The sequence below is a fragment of the Mastacembelus armatus genome, chromosome 21, assembly GCF_900324485.2.
Source record: "Mastacembelus armatus chromosome 21, fMasArm1.2, whole genome shotgun sequence".
Classification (NCBI taxonomy): Eukaryota; Metazoa; Chordata; class Actinopteri; order Synbranchiformes; family Mastacembelidae; genus Mastacembelus; species Mastacembelus armatus.
This window is the reverse complement of record NC_046653.1, coordinates 19,096,323-19,115,646: the sequence shown is the minus strand read 5'-3', so window position 1 is coordinate 19,115,646 and position 19,324 is coordinate 19,096,323. Positions and strand designations below refer to the sequence as shown.

General features: G+C 40.7%; 1 protein-coding gene across 4 annotated transcripts; it reads left to right on the top strand.

The window, feature by feature from the left end:
* The first annotated feature begins 893 nt into the window (after positions 1-893).
* On the top strand, positions 894-15,564 carry tmtc4 (transmembrane O-mannosyltransferase targeting cadherins 4). Of its 4 annotated transcripts, XR_003294977.1 has the most exons (21): positions 894-1,140; positions 1,230-1,348; positions 1,418-1,604; positions 1,681-1,796; positions 2,112-2,328; positions 3,832-3,919; positions 4,118-4,218; positions 4,495-4,587; positions 5,415-5,576; positions 6,231-6,433; positions 6,730-6,904; positions 7,280-7,411; positions 7,535-7,614; positions 7,707-7,814; positions 7,926-8,067; positions 8,277-8,391; positions 10,672-10,784; positions 10,967-11,036; positions 11,242-11,417; positions 13,609-13,676; positions 15,207-15,564. XR_003294977.1 is itself a non-coding variant. In XM_026295981.1 (20 exons), exons 3-19 carry the CDS (start codon positions 1,443-1,445, stop codon positions 11,388-11,390), a joined length of 2,226 nt encoding a protein of 741 aa, XP_026151766.1. In that variant the 5' UTR covers positions 894-1,140; positions 1,230-1,348; positions 1,418-1,442; the 3' UTR covers positions 11,391-11,417; positions 13,609-13,821. The 4 variants fall into 4 exon arrangements, 3 of the variants coding, with proteins under 3 accessions (XP_026151766.1, XP_026151764.1, XP_026151767.1); XM_026295981.1 differs by lacking the exon at positions 15,207-15,564 and having other exon boundaries at positions 13,609-13,821; XM_026295979.2 differs by lacking the exons at positions 13,609-13,676; positions 15,207-15,564 and having other exon boundaries at positions 11,242-11,511.
* The last annotated feature ends 3,760 nt before the right edge of the window (positions 15,565-19,324 follow it).

Below are 19,324 nucleotides of genomic sequence, written 5' to 3'. Positions count from 1 at the left end.
AAACCATTACACAGATTTCTGGGGGAATGACATTATCATTAGTAACACAAATCTGTATATTTGATTTTTTTTTTATTTATATAAACATGTCAAGGTTGGATTTTATTAAAATGAAAAACATTTTCCAAAATTTGCAAACTATTATTGTGTGCTGCTTCAACATGAAGCCAAGTTACATGCGCTATACTGTGCTGTGTCCTACACTTTCTGTACTTTCCATGCAAAAATGAATCCTCCTCCAACCTGTTCATTAGGTCACTGTATCATTTATCATTTACTAACTCAAGTAACACAGAAACAACACACACATCTTAGTGTCTCGTTCAACACTACACATCATCTTCACATCTTAGAGGACAACTAGACAAAACAATTCACTGTAGGAATTTGTAGCTATGAAGAAATGTAAGAGCTTTTCACATCCAAATGTATGTCAGACTGTTTTTATTAAGTGAGCACATCCTCTGGGAGACTAAACTGTGTATGGATTTCTCTGGTCTGAGCTGTGGGTGTTTTTGTTGTCTCTATGTTTAGTCAAAAATGTTTGGTTTTGTAAATTGTTATTGAGTTTTCTGTTTTGCTGTTTTGTGATTGTTGTTTCTATTTTTAATTAATTTAGTATCAGGTCACTTTTTAAGAGAAAGACGAACTTACTCATTACAATAAATCAAATTCAACATGTTTTCGACTATAAGATATTGTAAGGTAACTAATGAAATGTTTATTAGAGCATCCAAAACAGAACAAAAATCTGGCGTTTACTTCCATTTGAAAAATAAATGTTGACAGGGTAATAACACATTGGAGGCTACTGAAGTGTATATTTCTGTGCACGTCACTGCCAAATCCAGCAACAACTCAACGATTGGACGACCATAAACACGTGGCAGCGACGTCAGACAGGAAGTGCTGGAACCTGAACATGTATATTTGTTTACACTTGTCGGTTTTCACGTCGCCGGGACTGGACTGTGTGAATGAAAATGTTTCGGAGACGTAGTTGAACTCGGGAGTCGTGTAACACCGATAAAGTTGTAACTGCGCCTGTGCCGTATTTACGACTCATAATAATGGAATAGCAGCGGCTAACGTGGCATGCTAAAGTTAACGTTACGTTTTATTAGCTTGCTAAAGTCCAAGGTAGGTTACTCTTCGTGTTATGGCGTCATGTAGTCACCAGTGTCAGTGTTTCATTCATTCTGCGTTACTGAGTGAATGTTTATGTGCAGGTACGACCCTCGGCTGCTATAGCGGGTTAGCATTAGCCATCTGGCACAGAAGCTAACAGCTAACATGGGAGGTGCTCATAACAGAGTGACTTCTCAAAACGTGTCTCTCAGAAGATAAGGTATGGATCTGTCCAGTGTCTAAGGACGGTGGTCTCTCTCTTTATTTACCATCTTTTTCCTCATGACAGACAATGACCAAAGACCCAGTGCATCATGGCATTAGCTGAAGTTTACTGGGATCACCAAATACCCCTTCCAAAGCTTGCTGCAGTCCAGGCCAAGGTCACTGTGGCCCTGGTGGCGCTCCTGTGCTTCATTAATAGTTATGATGGGGAGTTTGTGTTTGATGATTCTGAAGCAATCGTCAACAATAAGGTATGCTTACTCAGCACACAGCACACTTTATATGTTGTTGTGATGGCATCGGTCTGATTCTGTGCTTCTGTTGCAGGACTTGAAACCAACAACACCCCTGAACAACATCTGGAGCAATGACTTCTGGGGAAGCAACCTGAGTAGCAACTCCAGCCACAAATCCTACCGACCTCTCACTGTCCTTACGTTTAGGTAAAGACTCATGCAGATGTGTTTGTAAAATCCTTCCATCCGTTATCTCCCCTGTATCCTTCAGCAAGGGTACACCTTGGACAGACCACCAGTCCATCACAGGGCCAACATGTAGAGAGAACCTAGCAGTTTTCATGCCTGTGCTTTTGACCCTGTCTCAGTGTCATCATAATATCATATTAACTTGCAACCTCTTACAAACTCATGTCTGTACTCTACTTAATTTCTGATTCATTAGCATCAGGTATTTCTCTTTCACTGTTTCCGCCATTTCCCAAACATACAGCAGCAGATATTTCCATCTCACTGTTGCAGGCTGAACTACCTCTTGGCAGGAGGCCTGCACCCTGTTGGCTTCCATGTTCTGAACATCATCCTCCATGCTGTCATATCTGCCCTTATGATTGATGTCTTTGCTATACTGATTGGTGGACTGGCCTATGATGAGAAGGGTAGGATACTTAACCACGCTCCCAAGACCTCTCTCCTTGCTGCCCTCTTCTTTGCTGCACACCCAGTTCACACAGAAAGTGTAAGTGGTGTTACAGATGAACTTCAAGATTTTTTATGTCTAGAAAATACATCAGATTTCTGAGTTTTTTTTTTTTTTTTGCTCTTACAGTGTTTTTAGTCATAAACAATGATTCAGCGTTGGCAATAGACAGATGAATGTCAATGAGCGGTACATACTGTATACTCTTTTATGATGTAGCCCACATTGCTGAACAGTAAATTAAACCTACACAGAACAAAAGCACCTCGACACAATCTCCAATCACACATAATACCATAATTAGTGTTGTTTCACATGCCTGGAATTTTTAGTGATCTTAGTAAGCACAAATCTGTATGACTGCAGTAGACTACACTAGATGAACAATCACATGTGTAGTCACACACTTGCTGTTCACTGAAGTTTTCTATTTCTACATACTTACCTAAAAAATACTAAACTGAAAGTTAAACTGTACACTGAGGGGATCTGGTGCCCAGTTGCTGTAGGGGCCGTTTTGCTTGGGTTAGATCCACCTGTCCCATTACAGGGAAGAGTAATTGCAAACCAAGGCTGTTCTGAGTGATCACCTTTGTTCCAGAAAGACAATGCTCCCATCCATAGGGCTGGATGGGTTAATGAATGGTTTAATGAGGATGAAAATGATGTGAATTATTTACTGTTTCCTTTGCAGTCACCAGATCTCAACCCAACTGAACATTTATGGGAAATGTTAGACCAACGTGTTAGGGAGTGCTCTCTACCACCATCATCAAAATATCAAATGAAGGGATATATTTTGGAAGAATGGTATCCTACCCCTCCATTGAAACTTAGAGACTTGCAGAATCAATGCCAAGATGATTGATTGATGCTGTTCTAGTGGCACATGGTGGCCTAATAGCTTTCCAAGACACTTTAGGTTTGCTTTTCCTTTAATTTGTCTATACCAGTCCAGAGGTTTTAATACTACATATGCAGTGGTTCCATGCCAAGAACAAAAGCCCCATCTCAGCTGGTAGTGCACCGCCAAGGTATGTGCGGCAGCATGGCCTGGCTGTTAACTGTGTCGGGATGCTTATTGACCTGCCAGCATATGTGTGTTTGCCGTAAAGCCTTGCTGGAAGGCAGCAATTCCCCCTCTCCATTCTCTTTAATCATGCAGGGCAAGGACTGGGTGAGACCTGGGGGGTGGGAGGCAGGCAGGCTGTTGGCTTAGGCTTGCAGTATGTATCAAAGCAGGGAACCCCAGGATGCCAACCATACTGTACCCACACACTGTATAAAACACACACCAACAGGCCACAGTGGTAATGAGAGATTCATCTTACCTCTGTTAATAAGCCTCTAGTTGTAACCGGATGTGCCATGCGAAAGAGAATGTGATATGGAAGATATGTAACAAAATAATTAATAAAAGGAAGAATATGATAAAGCTGTTTCCTAATATATATGTGGTATTTAAACTTGCTTTTCTCTGACTTAACTATCACATCTTCATTCACTTGCTGTTTCTCTCCCTTTTCCCTATGTCTCAATAAGGTGGCTGGTATAGTCGGCCGAGCAGACCTTCTATGTGCTCTGTTCTTCCAGCTCTCTTTCCTCACCTACTGCAAAGCTTTCAACAGAGGTAGGTATATAACACATGTATTACTCTATGTACACTGTGATACTGCACTGTAAATAGAGGAGGATCGAGCATAAATACTCAATAATGGCAGCTTTATGCATTTTGAATCTGCTAGTGTTTAAATACATCTGTTTGAACACCTAGATTTTAATGCTTTACTGGTTCGTAACTGGCTTGGTCTTGGCTTTGTGTTTTCAGGGACTGATGGAAATGACCGGTTTTCTGTCCACTGGGTTATGGTTAGCCTCTTGCTGTGTGCTGCAGCGATGCTCTGTAAAGAACAAGGCATCACAGTATTGGTATGAAGTCTTTTTGTAAAACCATTCTTTAAAGAGTTGATGATTTTAATCACATGATGTAGAAACAGCAGGAGAAACCTCATCTGTGATGCATGATACTCTTGTATCATACACTTTGATTTTTTATTTTATTTTATCCATTCTTGGTATTCTTGCTTACACAAAAATCTTGCCTCGTGGTTTCCATATATTTATGATAAGTAAAGATCCATTTTGTCGGTGACCTATATACATTTTAAATGCCATTCTCCTCCTTCTCCATCTATTTTCCCTCAGGGTATAAATGCAGCCTTTGATGTCCTCCTGATCTGTAATGTTAATGTGTATGAACTCAGCCAGAGGCTACTCCTTAGGAAGAATCCACTTGATGTGAGTTACAGTTTATACACCCTCTCCCTCTTTTCTGTCATAAATTATGTACTCCTTTGTATGATTAATGCCACATCACATACATTGTCTATACTGAATGAATTTCAGAACATTGTGCTCATGAAACAGAGCTTGCAAGTAACTAACAATCATACAGTATTTGCCCTGTGTACCATTTTATATGGGCCCTTAATGTTCATAACAAAATATAACTACTGCAACTTGCACTTTGTACATGATGTAGAGTCAACAGCTATCTGACCTGCTGAAATGAGGCAGGCACCCCATATTCAGGGTTGTAGTGAGAGCTAAACACATAAACTCCTTTTTCGCACTTCTTAAATTCTGAAACTGTTTGAACACATTTTACACCTGTCCCCAGAATAAATGATTTACTGTGGAAATGTATCATATATGAAACATATATTATATATATTAAACTGACATGATTGGTGTATGGTGTATATTTTAGATGATACTACATTGATTGTACAGTATTGGGAGCACATTGTTTTCCTTTGCCAGTTGTATTGAACCCTGGGTCATACTTCTGTTTCTATGCTGAGGCCTTTTGACATATTACTGCAGCTACCTGGGCGTCCAGAGCCCTTTAAGTGTCTAAAGCTTTCTGTAAATAACACATGACAAGGTGACCATGAATAACTGGAGCAACAATTTTAAGCAGTTTCTTCATCGATGTGCATAGATGCTGGTTTTGCATTTGGCATTTGTGTGAACATCAGCACCACTCCTCAAACAAATTATTGAAAAAACACTGAGGATAAATTTTTATTTGTCAGTGACAGAACTTAATATTTTTCTGACAGGTAAGTGAGCTGTTGCGAAGAGGACTGCTTACACGTCTGACTCTGATGGGTCTTGGAGGACTCTCAATGCTCTATGCACGTTGGAGGATCATGGGCACAGGACCACCGGCATTCACTGAAGTAGACAACCCTGCCTCTTTTGCAGAAAACATATTTCTTAGAGTGAGTAAGACTTGTTTGCTAAGTTTTAATCTTTGATGCAAAGTTTAATCGCATACAGTAAATTCATAGGGTTACGTTCCTAGAGCAACCGTGAATTCTGAAAAACTGCAAATTTTGGATGTGGTCAAAAAATGCCTATTTTTATAGTTTAAACCCTAAATATGCCCTCAAAACACCTTAATCTCATTTAAAGCTCAGCTTAATATGTTATTAGTAAATAAATTTGTTACCTAAATTAGTAAATTATATTGTTCTCAGTAATTTAGTGTTAAAACACATGAAAAATTATATGTATTGCCATGAAAAAAGCCAAAACATTGCGGAGGATATTTGCGGTTTCTGCAAAATTGCAGGAATTTCCACAAACAATTATTAGATAGGCTCTAAGGAAAAATCTGTGAACCACTGAGGCCGCAAACTCTGGATCGCAACTTCGTGGGGGTCAACTGTATAGCTATTCATGGCTATCATATTCATAACTATCGAAGGACGTGTATACAATGATGAACTTACTGCAGTGAAGCAGAAATTATTTATTCTTTAAGTCTAATTTCATTTAGACAAATTCTTCATCAATGTTAAACACAGTTATAGAAACTGAAATGTTATTATTTCACTTTTCTCTGCACATCTCTTTTCCCCTTTGATTGGCAGATAGTGAACTATAATTACTACTACTGTCTAAATGCCTGGCTGCTGCTGTGTCCCTGGTGGCTGTGTTTTGATTGGTCCATGGGCTGTGTGCCTCTCATTAAGTCAGCCACTGATTGGAGGATGGTATGGCTGCTGCTGATCTGGTGTGTCCTGATAGGCTTGATAAGCCAAGCCTTATGCTCACAGGACAGCCAGAGAAGGAGGTAAGTGAACACAGCCATCTCACCCTCACTGTAGATGAGATGTAGTACATGTCTGTCTCTGGATCTACACTTGTGACCACAGCATGTCTCAGTTGCTATTACAAGAGTTTAAAATCCTCTGCTGGTTTAGAGACAGACTGTGTGGTTCATAAAAGGTTTCCTTGTGTTTGGGATGTTTTTTAATGGGCCTACATAACCTTTGCCTAGATTATTTCTTCTAACGTATTCTATTCATGAGTATCATGTACCTGTATATAATTTTTTGGTGTTCTGTGGTATTTTCCTTTCCTTACCAGGACACTGACCTTGGGTCTGGTGCTGCTGGTGGTCCCTTTTCTGCCAGCCAGTAATATTTTTTTCAGAGTGGGCTTTGTCATTGCTGAGAGAGTGCTTTACCTGTCTTCAGCTGGGTACTGCCTGCTGCTGGCATACTCACTGGGACACTGCTGCTGCCGCTGGGCCAAATACAGGGTAGGGCTAAATCATACCAAAAAGATCCCACCAAAATAAGAGCTTCCACCTAGATGCTCAGCGATCTTTCTGTTTCTACAGCCACACTGGCCTGGTTTTACACTCTGTTATTTAACCACCTGTTTATCCAGCTTTGATGTGTCACTGACTCACTGATGCAGAATAGGGACAGACATGAGAGATGACTAATGATTGACTTATAAAGAGATGATAACAGCAGGTGGTGTTTACATGTTATACAGATGCATTTGCAGGTTATTAACTCTGAGTCATAGAAAATTTATTTTTAAGCTCAAAGGCAGTGACTTACAGCACACATTTGTTTAATGTCTTCTTTTTTATTTTTTGTTTCTTTTATTTTCTTTGTCATTCCAGAAACTGCTGTGTGTGTTGGTGCTCGCACTGTTGTGTGTATATGTAGCTCGCTGTGCTCTCCGCAGTTACCAGTGGCGGTCGGAGCGAAGCCTCTTCACCAGTGCTCTGTCTGTCTGTCCGCTCAATGCCAAGGTACAGACCTGCCTTTCTAGAGCATGTGCCAGTAAGGTCTTTTAGGCAGCATGTGGAAAGAATTGACAACTAAATGTTTAAGACAGACTGTGATGCTTTACTTGTTTATGATTGATTTCTCAGGTCCATTACAACGTAGGTAAAAACCTGGCTGACAGAGGAAACAGTACTGCTGCTATCCAATATTACAGAGAGGCAGTCAGGTATGTCTCCTCAAAAACCTTGGCAGTTCAATCATCTGCTAACAAATGAGGAAGAGGTTAACGTTGTGATGCATGTTTTCTGTGTCTTTCAGGCTACATCCTACTTATGTCCATGCCATGAACAACCTGGGGAACATCCTTAAGGAGAGGAATGAGCTGGTCGAGGCAGAGCAGCTTTTGTCAAAAGCTGTTGCTATTCAGTATGTCATGTAACACAAAGCAATACTGCACTCCATTTAATTTCACTCTGGTTCCAACAATGAATTACTTAAAGAAAGCACTGAAGTCATTGTATGTTTTAATCTGTGCAGGCCTGACTTTGCTGCTGCTTGGATGAATCTGGGTATAGTTCAGAACAGCCTGCAGAAGTTTGAGGAAGCTGAGCAGAGCTACTGGAACGCCATCCGCTTTCGGAAAAAATACCCAGACTGCTACTATAACCTGGGACGCTTGGTAAGATTCAGAGTATGAATTCAGTTTAGCAGGTGCTGCTTTTGAACAAATGAAGAGACACTATGCCAATAAGGCTTATGTCAGTTTGGAAAAGTGGTCCTCCATTACCTGTGGAAAAAGTAACTGTATGTGGTTGGGTTTGCAAAATACAAAAAGAAGACAAGCTCTGTATGAGAGGGTTTATACTTTATTTTCTCTTGTCATGATAGTATGCTGACCAAAACAGGCATGTGGATGCCCTGAATGCATGGAGGAATGCAACAATGCTGAAACCTGAACACAGCCTGGCTTGGAACAACATGGTCATTCTGCTAGACAACACTGGTAATCGATAAAAGCACACGCACACAAATACTGTACCTATATTGAAGTACCTGTAATCTTTGGCAGCATGGAGCCATTTCCAAAAAAAAAAAATCAAACCCCAAGACAGTATCCCACAGGATTATTAACTTGAGAGATCTTTACTACATTGAACAACTCATTTCTTAATTAATTGATTTGATTTTTGTGAGTCGCTTTGCTCTATTCTGGGTGCAGTTTTAGCATAAAAGGCCAAAAAACACAGTGTTGTTATTTTGGCAAGGCACGAAATCTAAATGACCTAAAAGATTAGACCGGAAGAGCAGGAATCAGCAATGCTTGAAATTTATGTATTAAAGCTTTGTGTTGTGAGTTTTGAAGGCACTCTTCCCTGCCGTGTGGAGAATGCTCTGATTTCCAAATGCTTGAGCCGTTTTGTCAGAAGCCGCTCCCACAGGGGCGGAGTCTCCCAGGAGACTACTAGAACTGTCCAATCAGAGCCCAGTATGTTCCTGATCAAACGTGGGCAAGCACAGTCAGAAGAGTGCCCCCTCAGAGTCCCCCCACCGTATTTGTTCCCTAAATCTGACAGAAATAATTCTACTTCTCTCCCCAGCTCCCCACCAAAAACACGCAAAAAAAAAAACCCCAGAAAGAAACAAGAACAATAGGTGTCATTTTCAGATAGTAAGAAAACAGGAATACTTTTTTCTCTTTGTTGTTCACCCCCCCACTATTGTTTGATCATTATACAAACAAAAGGCAGAATCAGTGTAGATTCAGGCAGATGCACTCAGACACAATCACAAATGTAGTCACATGTTGGCAAGCTGTGACTGAAGGGCACAGGCCATGACTCAGGACATGAATGTCATTGTCTGTCTGACTGTCAGTCTGTCTCTCTTTCTCCATTTCTGGCCAGACATCAGACGAGTCTGTGACAGAGATCAATAACCCAGTGGGCCTTGTGTTCAACCTTAATTAGGAGACTAAACCACTCTTCCATGTGTGGAGAAGGAAAAACTCAGCTCCAGACACTGCTGTCAAATAAAGCAAGCAGTCAGAGTCTCTGTATACCTGTGAAGGAAATCATGTTATCTGTATTATCAATATATATGTTATATTGGTTGTACTTACTGGGCACAGAAGCCCTACAAACAGGGTCATCTAGACCAGCAGTGTTTTGTAATGCAAACCGCATATGAAAGAGGTTCAAGAAAGGCACAGGCCATGACTCAGTACTAAAGTGCCCCTTAATACTAAAATGCAAGAAGCTTTCCCTGATATCAAGACCTGACGTAAACAGTTATGTGCTTTCCTATCAAAAGTCATTTTGATACACTAGCTGTGCTTTAGTGATTAGATGAATCATAGAGCCCGTCATGTGAATATTGAGCAATTGGTAACATCCCAGCAGTGTAGTGGGAGCGTAATGTAGTAAGGACTATGACAGCTCAAAAGATTGGGTCGGTGGAGCAATACACTTACCCTGAATTCTGGAGTCCAGACGCTGTTATCCAAAGAATAAAAATGTGTGATAAAGATAAATTTACATTTGTTTATATTTTTGTATTTGGCTTTTCTATATCTATTGGTGGATATGTCACAAAAGTTATAGAAGCCGGTAGAAGGAAGAAACAATTCCAACCAATGCATCTCTGGTTTGTTTTTTAACTCCATTTGAATGTAATCAGTTTTAACAGTAGATACACCAAATATATGGATGTATGTGTTAAGTACAGGACTGTGCAGAGGGTTTAGGCACTTTAGATGTTTTAGATTTTTATCATACATCAGGTATCTGATTGATGTAAGGTCATTGTGCAGGACAATGAGCCCATAAGACCCACTAGAGTGCATGAAGTACTAGTTTCAGAGGCAAGAAGAACCAGGAGTCCTGCAGCAGATGGTCTGACCCCAAAGAGCCCTGATCTCAGCAGTGTGGAGTCTGGGATCACATGCAAAGACAGAAACACTGTCACAGCCTGAATCTGCAGAAGAACTGCAGCAGCTTCTCCAAGGTGCTGCAAAGTACCAGGAGAAACTGTGTGTAGGTCAAACCAGAGAGAACTGCTGCTGGTTTAAGGGCAAAGAGGAGAGCTGCAAATACTGATTAGATTTAGGTTTTGTTTCCTTTACTGTACTTTGTATGAAGTCAATTGATAAAAGAAAGACTGTGTTATTTATATTAAAAGTATCCCCTGTGTATTTTAGCGACTTAAATCTTTGCACAGTACTGTATGTGTGGTCTGTGGCTCACTAAAATGTAATGTCTGACGTTTTTTGTGCTTGTCTGTTGAGGTAACTTGGGTCAAGCAGAGTTGATCGGCCGAGAGGCTCTTAAGCTCCTCCCCAACGACCACACTATTATGTTTTCATTGGCTAACGTCCTTGGAAAATTACAGAAATACAAGGTCAGTCAGTATAGTATAAAAAAGTTATTTTTTTGTGCATGTTTAGGATTTTTTTTTTTCCTTACAAGGTCCTCTGTGTCTGCCGTGTTTTATTTCCCTGTCCAGAGTGGCTACTTTGGTATGTTTTGTTTTTGGTGTCTTATTTTATTTTTATCATGTTTTTTTTAATTTGTTTTCCTCAGGAGTCAGAGGCCTTTTTCCTTCATGCCCTTCGGATCAACCCAAATGCTGCTAGTTGCCATGGAAATTTAGGTAAGGATGCTGCAACTTTGCTTGTTACACATTTTATTGTTTACTAAGTTGATGAGAGATTGTAATCGCCCAAAAGTTAAAAGAATAATTGTGCATGGTAGCAGAACAGTACTATGCAGCCTCTCTGACTTGACCTGAACACACTAATTGAATAGAATTAGAATGATTGACTATCAGGTTGAAGTGCATTTCTGTTTTTCCTCAGCTGTGCTATATCATCGCTGGGGAAAGCTGGAGCTGGCAGAGAAACACTATGAGCTGTCTCTGAAGTTGGACCCTGAGGCTCCTGGGACCAGAGACAACTACAACATGCTGCGACGCAAACTGGACCAGCTTAAACGCAGCACACCCTGAGGGAGCCAACTGAGACCCCTGCCTGCCGTAAAACATTTTTTCCATTGTTCAACTTGATATGATTTAATCACACTAATTTTGGCTTTGTACCATTTGGAAATAAAGACCATGATCTCTGTAATAGGTTCTAGTTTTGTTCTTTGGAATTAAATAAACCTTTTTTCCACTACTTAGGAAGGGATAACAAAATAGAAACGCAATATGCTGAACAGTTGCAATTTGTCACTTCACGTAGTCTAAACTAATTTTAAAGACTTTTCTTTTTTGAGACAGCTTCTGTATCAAGTATCTAATGTGATTTTCTGGATGTGAGATGTGTTTGATGCAGGTGTGCTGGATGCCTTTGCTGGCTACATGGTTGTCCACACGGTGCTGTTTTGTTGCCCCATTTGAAGGCCATGTGGAATTGATCTTTGGTGAACCCCATCTTCTTTTCATCTCTGACCCTGTGTTGTGTCAGCTGGAGAGAGTGCGATACATGTGTGGATCCAGAGAATAGGTTGTAAAATTTATTTGAGTTGGCCAGGAGTCCCAAATGTTCCTATATTCAAAAGGTGCTTTAGTTTGGACCAAGAGCATTTGCCTTCACAGGACCCCAGCATAGTCTTTACTCTAGTAGGATAAATGCATCACACTGTCTGCCCAGCTGAGGCTTCAGCTGCTAAGTGTTGACCACTGGTGGGCTGATGTGGTTATGGTGTTTGTTTTTTAATACTCATCTCTTTGTTCCTGAGTGGGATGGCACTCTGAGGTTCAAAACCCCTTTTTGCCTTCCGTCTCCTCCTGTAGCCTCTGTAGTTAATAGGAGAAAGGTGTTTGCACTGAGAAGCTTTTCTGAAGTGTCCGAGAGGAGACAAGGGGTCAGCTGAGACAGGAAGCCCATGGCCGGGGCTGTATGAAAACAGCTCTATAGCACAGAGCCTTCAAAGGGAGATGGGGATGATCTCCCCGGGGACTATGCATGCACACACACACGCATACATACTCACACACGGGCCTGCTCCTCTTGAAGAACGCTGCCAAGGGAAAAGGCGACCCCAGTGTGAAACATCAGTCAACAAGTGTGCACTTGAGGTCAAAGTTCAACGCACTTCTATTTTTTCACCTGCTTCCTACAGCTTGCAGGAAACTTTTGAAGCGCTGGCCGGCTGGTATGGCTTTGCTTTAAGGGTTGCTAAGTTTGTTTACACATACAGTACAATACACCAGTTGATGCTTTGATGCCTGGAAGATGTTACTGATATGCACGTTGGGGGGTGCCACAGCACACACGACCATCAGTGTCCTCTGTATATGTCCCCCTAAATATGCAACTAATATAACATCGAATTTCCTTTTTACTCAACTCTGTTTTTGTTTTTGCTGCTTTGATATAATGAATCAGTCGCAGATATATCTGCAACCAAAACAAATAGCTTATACACTGCTCAATGGATGCAAATACATTGTATATAGATGAAACCTGTTTTAGAAAGACTTGTGTAAAGGTCAGTGTGGTGAAAGGGTGTCATGCTGCAGAGCAACTGCAGACAGAATAAGATCAGAAAGGTTTGAATATTGACATTTAAACTGATTGAAGCTTTTCCTTCATAGTATTTTTCACTGTGCGGTGTAACACGCCGTGCAGCTGATGTACAGTTGGCTACAACATCATCAGTTTTTACTTTATGTACTAATGGAGTCTTTCTTTACTTTCTGTGTGATCCCTTTATTCTGTGCCTGCAGTTGACTCTCTAGCTGCACAGCTGTGCTGGCACATCAGTGGGGGAGCCCACTTTTATCATAATAATTCTTTGAATACCTTTCATTATCATAAAATATTTGAGTAGTAAAGGGATGGATTCACCAGCCCCACCAACATCTTCATTATCCATTCTGACTGACAAAAACCTGCTGTCCTACGGAGTGACATTAATAAAAGATGGGGGACTACTGCCTTATGAAGTCCTCTCCTTGTTCTTTGGGTTTTTGCTGTACGCCTTTTACCTGCTTGGATGCTCCATCACAGTGATAATGAAATCAACTCTCAGGTGGGGCTCTTCATTGTGTGCTATTAATCATGCTGGTGAGTTTTGATCAGTGCCATCAGTGGGTTTGAGAGAATCGTGTCTGATGGTTTGCAACCAAAACAACTCAAAATTCTGTAGTACTAAATTCAACAAGACATTTTGATTGTCACAGGAAAAAAAAAAAACATTGTCATCTTTTTGTTTTGCAGAATATTCAATAGAAGAACAAGAGGCAGGGGAGGACCGATTTGAACCCGAGGCTGTTTTGGAATAGCAGGTACGCTATTTTCCATCTGATAAACACCAACCCCCCAACAAAATAAAGAAGCACTTATTAAAACTGTTACCTGGAATGAGGTATTATATGAAGCAGCAGTAGGAATATGAGTGATGGTCATATTGAAATTGAGTAACTGTGATTGTGAGAACTGGGCCTTTTGATTTTATTATTTTTATTGTTAGATATATGGCAGAGGAAAGCTAGAGTTATTGTATTTTGGCTGGAAGCAGGCATTATAGCTTGAAGAGCACACATACATGCACAGTGACAAAGTGACTTTGACAGAGTTCTCATCAATGTGACAGGATGTGATCAAGGGCAGTCCTATGATGTGTCCACTGGGCTTCTGTAGGGCCCTCAATGTCCCTCCCTCCTGCTTTCCCCAACCACAACAATCCTAATGGGCTCTGATGGGCACCTCCATCTTGCCTGTCTAATTGATGTAAATACGGCACATTTGAACCCGCAGTCCTTCCCACTATCTCAGCCGGCCCCTCCCTCTTTTTCTTATAACAGTAGGGGTCAGAGGTTAGCCTGACTGAGTGATCATTAGAATGGCAGTCCTTATTAGAGGAGCAGCTTGTCTGACACCCCATGCGCATCCTGGAGAGGGACCCACCCTGTCTGCTTCATCTAGATCATATTACATGACATGACCTCAGAACAGATACTACCAGTGCACTACAGCACTATAGGCCGCTAGGGCACGGTGGCATTTTCAGAGGAATCCCCTCGCCTGTCACAGTGCCTCCCTGGCACCACTCTGTCTGTCTGGCCTGGATGCACTCTGTCATTTTAAGGAGGGCTACTGTCAGTGGGTATTGAGACCGCCGTGTCTACATGTCCTGGCATTTTCAGTGGCGTTCTCTGTAACAGAGCATCCCGCCACCCTCTTGAGAGTCCATGATGTCACGGCCAATGATTAATAGTTAGAAATGGGCTATAAAAGTCCAGTGTGACCAGATGCTAGCCAGGGCTTTGCTGAACTGATATAATGGACATAGTCTGCCAATTTGGCTCCCTTACAAAGGCTGGAAGTTCCCCAAGATTGATTCTGTTTCTGTGTAGCGGTGCCCTGGGGGCTGAATGTTGAGGATGCACTCTTGTGAAAAATGTTGTGGTGTATTATCTTTAGCTGAGGAAATCACTATGAATGATCGGGAATATGATCATATAAATGGAAAGTATACTCACTGACATTTGCATGCAACAATGAAAATTTAAGCCGATTTATGATCATTTTATTATTTCTTAAGGAAAGGCTTTCTGGCTGTGGATGAAAAGGGGGGCTTGGATAATTTGCAGCAGGAACCCTCTGAGGCTGTTTTGCAAAACAAAACGAAGCAGCTAGACCCTTATTGAAAAATATAGTGCAGTGAGACGGAAATTTATTAACTGGCACCAGTTAATGTGTGCATTATTCATTTCTGGTGAGCATGAAAAATGATCTAAAGAGGTTTGAAATTGCAGACGCGCAGGCTGACTGCACAGTGGCTGGGCTTGCTGGTTCGTTTCATCCTCTTGCAGGGGTGTTTGGGCAGAGAGGTGGAGGGCTGGAGGGACAGAGCGATGGAGGATGGAGGGGAGGAGTGCGAGGTGCTTTTTGGACAGTAGGGCTTTCCAGTAACAGCTGTGCTTGTCTCACGAGGGGGCGGCAGCAGCACTGAGAGAGAGGCTGCTTGGGACAGATGGACCAGCCCAGCACCACCTCCCCTCTCACCTCCCACCACCACTTCTATTATTAAAAATACATCTCTAATACTATTAATGTGTGTAGTTGAGTGAATGTATATGTGTACTCATTATGAACGTGAGGGTTAAAGTTGCTGAGAAGGTTCTTTATCTGTTTACCAACTGTATTTAAAGTTTTTCTTGTTTAATTGAATCTTATTTTTTCACTGTGGTTATTTTACTGTCGTGTCTTCTTGATCTCTCATATCCTGTTGTACTTTCTTCTTCTCTGTCTTCACCACTGCTGAAGTAGGAGGTGGTGGGCCGGAGTTGGTGCCAGTGGCATATGGCTTTCTACTGTGCTAAACATTCGTACAAAAGACAGGCCCATCAGTCATGGCTGTGGCCGGATGAGGGGAGAGAGCAGGCCTCTGATGAATGGTGTTTGGAACTTACCTGCTGTTAAAACATTACCTCCCAAACACCAGCTCCCTGAAGCACACACAGCATTAAGGACTGTATAATATCATGAAATACGACCCTCGTGAGCACACATCATATACGCCAGGTTATATCAAATAATAAATATGCTTCTTAAACCCCTTGCCCAGAACCTCGGGTCAGGCCTTCATAGACCAATTAATGCAGAGCATCTGCTGTATAGAGGGAGCCTGCTAAAGAACTTCCGAGCCATTTTAGGCAATTTAATAAGGAGGAGAGCTGCTTCCTGCTTGCTCCAATAGCTTTCATTGCTAGAGTAAGCATGGAATGGGTCTCGTCGATTAGACCAAATTAATCCATTCTTCAGGGATTCTTTTTCTGGTTCTATGGTGAAACTGGTGCGCCTTTGTTCTTCCTTGAGCCCCGGTGTTTTTTCTGCCAAATTTAACAGAAGGCTCGGAGGGTAACAGGGGTCCAACCCAGTATCACCTTCTGGAGCAGAGCAACTAGCAGAGAAAGACAATCAGCCTGAACCCTGCTGTCTCCAGCACAAAGTGAAAAGACTCTAATTGGGCTTTTTTACGCTGCATTTTCCTGCAGGATTGCTGGATCATGAAAAAGCAATTAAACCTCAGAGCTGCAATTCATTCATTCTTATTTTTATCCTTTCATTGGAAAGAGGCAAATTTGAAATCACTTATGTGTGTGAATTTATTTATTTTATACTGTGAGAGAACAGCTGTTGTCTTAAAGGGTCCTTTAATATAGTTGAACAAATGGAAAAATATTGTCAATCTGCAAGAAAACAAAATTTCTTTAGATAATTTCTGTGTAAATTTGAAGATTAAAATTCATTCATTTCTTACAGGCCATTTCAAACTGATAGGACTGTAGTTCTCTAACTTACATCCAGAGGCAGCGCTGCCCACAAAAATGTGACCCAGGACCACTGTGAAAAAAAAAAAAAGGCTTTATAAAATATGGTTTTCATTTTGCCTGTGGACGTGCAGATTACAGGTCAAAGATAAAAACTTCAACGCATGTCATGTGGACACGGCTGATGTTAGGTTAGATACTAACTCTGTAAATATCAGGTTTTCTGTGTGGTAGTTCCTCATGTGGGAGTGAATGAGCAACAACTAGTTTTAAGACCTGCCATGATTTTCATCAATAGCTGACAATTTTTGGCTAAAAACCTAAAAACGAATAATCACTTGACTACATGCTTCTATGAACAAATAAAACAATTTGAGGACTATTTCACTAATAACAGCATCACATTCGAAATCTTTCCACCTTCAAAACATAAATGTAATCTCCCACCTAAAATGATTTACTTGAAAACATAATTTTAGTAAATAATAAACATTTTGTAAACTCTAATCAACAGGAGACTTAAGTGCGCTTTTACTTGCTGCGTTGGAATTGCTAAAATGCCTAATCACAGAATTCTTACGTGCTTCTGCATCAAACAGAAGAATCAAAACCTCATTTATTAGGACTAAGTATTTTTCCTCCTGGAACCTGCTGGAAAAAAAAAAGAATAACCTGAAACAATCATAAATCAAATAAATAAGTCCACCTCAAACATTGACAGTTGTTGAAAACAAATTAGTAGTTTTGGGGGATAAATCACAACCGCACATGCTTATTAAAATCTAAAGAGTAAAAAATCTAATAAGTAAAAGAATTACCTAATAGGTTAAAAAAAAAATTAAATTAATATAACAATACGACAATAAAATTTATGTAACATTCAATTATTTAAAATTACATTATGCACATTTTATCTTTTTTTAAAATTCAGGATATATAATAGGATATATAATTATTGATAGCATTGTTTTTATCTTCTTTGTAATAACTCATAATTACAGACACACAAGATCACCACCAAGCACTGGCCCCGTGTTCAGTCCAAGCTTTGTTAACCAAGCGCTTAACTATCTCATAACTCCAAATGTTCCAGTCCGCAGAGTCCATACATTGTAAATTAGGTCTGTTAATGTACTCGACTCTGCTCTCAGACGCAGAGAGCGACAGTGGTGGGTGTAACCACACACACACACACAGACACACACACACAGACTATTCTGTAGAGTTGACTTTTCTTGCACCTTTGTTTTCCCACCATGCACAAAGTGATCAACTATCACACCACAGACGGTGATATGTCAACATGAAATACCTTCATTTGCATCAGCTTTAAAAACGGCCTGACTTCTTGTTATGCCAGAGACCCACCAGTGTCTCCATAAAATTCACTTTAACCACAGGGGTTCTGAGACCTTGCTAAATACTGCCCCAATACTGCTGTCAACAGTCCGTCAATCACATGACAAATCCTTCTGATTAAACACAGCCTCACTGGCTGCTTCACGAATCAAAATTAAATTAAGTTTGGACATGTCTTTGGCACATAATTATGCCATTACATTCTTTCAGAAGACATTTCTGAAGACTGGGCACATTTCACATTAAGGAAAATAAAACTTTAACTGTAAAATATTAATTTCAAACATCTGATTTTTTTTTCTGATTTTAACAATTTTGTTAACATTTTTCAGATAATTTTTGTATTTGTATTTTTAGGCTTCTTTTTAGATGTCATTTTTAGACACTTAGATACTTATTTTTCCTAGTGTTGTTGGCTGTGCACAAACCTGAGAAGAAGCAAACAAATAAAATATCAAAATAATTATTTGTACAGTTTTACAACCTCTGTTTTACAGTTAGTTTGGTAAAAACGGTCACTAAATTATTCTTTAAGAAAGCAATGAGTGGGTGCATCATACAAATCAAGCTGCCTTGCTAAGAGCATCTAAGCAGCCTGCAAGAACCTGACAGAGACAGCGGCGACTCAAAAGACAGGCTGTGGTAAGATAAGAGGCAACATCTAATCTGACTCGGATAGCTGATACCGCCCTGCCACATCTAAATCCTAGAGGTTTGGCCTGAAGAGGAAGGATTTAACTTAAATCCCTTTCAACGTGCTAAATGTGTTTTTGTAATTAAACCCATACAATTAACACTGACAAGTACAGGTCAAAGAGAGCACAGCTCCTCTGTTCAAATGGACCTCCACAAGAGAAAGAGGACAAGAGAAAGACAGACGAGGGAAAAGATAGAGGGAGAGAGAGCAGACGGTGCTACACTACACAAAGTTACAAAAGCTGCTCGAACGAGTGAGAGAAAGAAAGCGGTGAATGAATGAGGCAAGAGGTGGGGAGAAGAGTGAGAGAGGCACCGTCATTGAAACCGTATGGATTTCAGCATTCAGGCTATATAGTGCTCTGCAAGTTAACCTCCAGACCACAGTGTTTATTCTGGGACTGTGTTCCAGATCTGGGGGGATATCCAGTTCCCTGACATCAAAGACACAGAGCTGTTAAAGCAAAGCTTTTAGCTGCTCCTTAAAGCCCGACATCAAGCGAATTTGAGCAGCTGTAGCAATGTGTGACAATATTTTTACTATAAATACAGCACCACATGACTGGGGGGGAATGGATTAGCAACAGCAGGAATACTGTAAT